At 59.9% G+C, this 1,704-nt stretch overlaps 1 protein-coding gene across 1 annotated transcript in view; it reads left to right on the top strand.

Moving 5' to 3' along the window:
• The first annotated feature begins 104 nt into the window (after window positions 1–104).
• KLF11 (Kruppel like factor 11) overlaps window positions 105–1,704 on the top strand; it is a 6,914-nt gene continuing 5,314 nt past the window's right edge. Inside the window, exon 1 of the mRNA XM_026037061.1 lies at window positions 105–146. Coding sequence (XP_025892846.1) covers window positions 105–146 — 42 coding nt within the window. The remainder of the gene's footprint in view (window positions 147–1,704) is intronic.

Raw genomic sequence — 1,704 nt, 5'->3', positions numbered from 1 at the left:
CCCGGCCCCGCGGGCGGGACGGGACGGGACGGGACGGGACGAAACGGGAGAAGAGGCGGTGCCGCCGCCGCCGCTCGCATCACAGGCGCCCGCCCGGCCGCACCATGCACGGCTCGCCCTGCTCGCACGTGGGAGATGCGCACGCGGTAAGAGAGACCCCCGTGGGCGCGCGCGGCACGTGCGTCCCGGGCCGTGGGCGCCGCGCCGCGCTCGGGGGCCGGCAGAGGCTGCGGGCGGCCGGGGAGCCGGTCCGTGCCCGGCGCGGCCGTTCCCCGCCCCGGCGGGGCCGTGGGCACCGTGGGAGGGGGCCCGGGCGCCGCTTCCCGGCGGGATCGCGGCGGGACGGGCGGGAGGCGGGATGCGGGGTGAGCTGAGGACGCGGCTCCGAGCCCGCCCGCCCCCAGCGCCGCCCTGTCCCCCTTCCTGTAGGGAGAGCTCCTGCCTGGTGGGAAAACTTGCCCGTAAATACGGTGTGTGTATATATACTCATATATATGTGTGTGTATATATGTATGTGCATATATATATATATATATATATATATATATGTCTTTGGTTGGGTGTGGCAAAGGGAAGCCTCCCTCACATGCCCTGTCTCCCGTTGGAGAGGCCGCCCAGGCTTGCAGGCTGCTCCTTCTCATTCCCATTTTCCTTATTTTTTTCAATGAAAATACTCAAACATCCTCCTCATATCAGTTAATTAATGATTTTTTAATGCTATAATCGCTTGCTGCCCCTAGTCCTGTGTTTCCCCATCTGGTACTTGGCTGTTTGAGGGAAACCTCGCTGTGGGTGCAATACCCAGTGACAATAACACATTCATTATTTTATYCCCGGTGTTTAATGCCCGTCCCCGTTGCGGGGACAGTGTCCCCTAGCAGTCAGTCCCGGTGACAACGCACAGGTTTTCCATGAAACAGCTCGGGGTTCCAGAATCTTCACCTGCGCTTCCCAATCCCAGCTTTTCCACCTGGATTTGTGCATGTGAAGGCCAAGGGAGGCGGGACGCTTGGTGGTGGCTGCAGAGGGAGGGATGAGAGCCCYGTAGCATCAGCTGAGATTTATTTCTCTAAATTATTACAGGATTACTGTTAAGTAATGGTCATTTTTTGGGCCCAGGAGGTAGTTTTGCCTCTCTAAACTTCACTTGGTCATTTGGGAAGTTGAGGCTCTTTTCTTTCCCCCGTATATGGGGTGGGTTTGCACACAGCAACGTAATCCAGGAGAGTAACTCTGAAACCCTGGACTTTGTGCTCTGTGCATCAGTTGCTTTCCTGGAAATCCCTCCTTTAGAAGGCAAAAACAACAAGAAAGATAATTAGTGAGGGTGCCAGAGCCCTGGAACAGGCTGTCCAGGGAGGTTGTGGAGTCTCCTTCTCTGGAGRTCTTCCAGACCCGCCTGGATGCCGCCCTGTGCTCTGGATGTCCCAGCTGGAGCAGGGGGTTGGACCAGATGACCTCTGAGGTCCCTTCCAACCTTGAACRTTCTGTGATTCCATGAGGAGCCCTGCGTGCTCCTTGAGGAGGAGGAGGAGGGYGGGAGCGGAGCAGGTTGACGCCGGCCTTGCCCGGGCCTTGTCCCTCCTTCCCGTGCGCTTCCCGGCGGGCAGGCGGCGGTGCCGGTGCCGGCCTGGCTCCCTGCGCGCGCTGACCGCCGCGCCGCCCTGGCCTGCAGGTGGACGTGGCCGACATCTGCGCGTCGCT

The sequence above is a fragment of the Nothoprocta perdicaria genome, unplaced genomic scaffold, assembly GCF_003342845.1.
Source record: "Nothoprocta perdicaria isolate Ctin4 unplaced genomic scaffold, notPer1 scaffold_19, whole genome shotgun sequence".
Classification (NCBI taxonomy): domain Eukaryota; kingdom Metazoa; phylum Chordata; class Aves; order Tinamiformes; family Tinamidae; genus Nothoprocta; species Nothoprocta perdicaria.
Note: the sequence above shows the minus strand (reverse complement) of the source record. Positions and strands in the feature narration are given on the sequence as shown.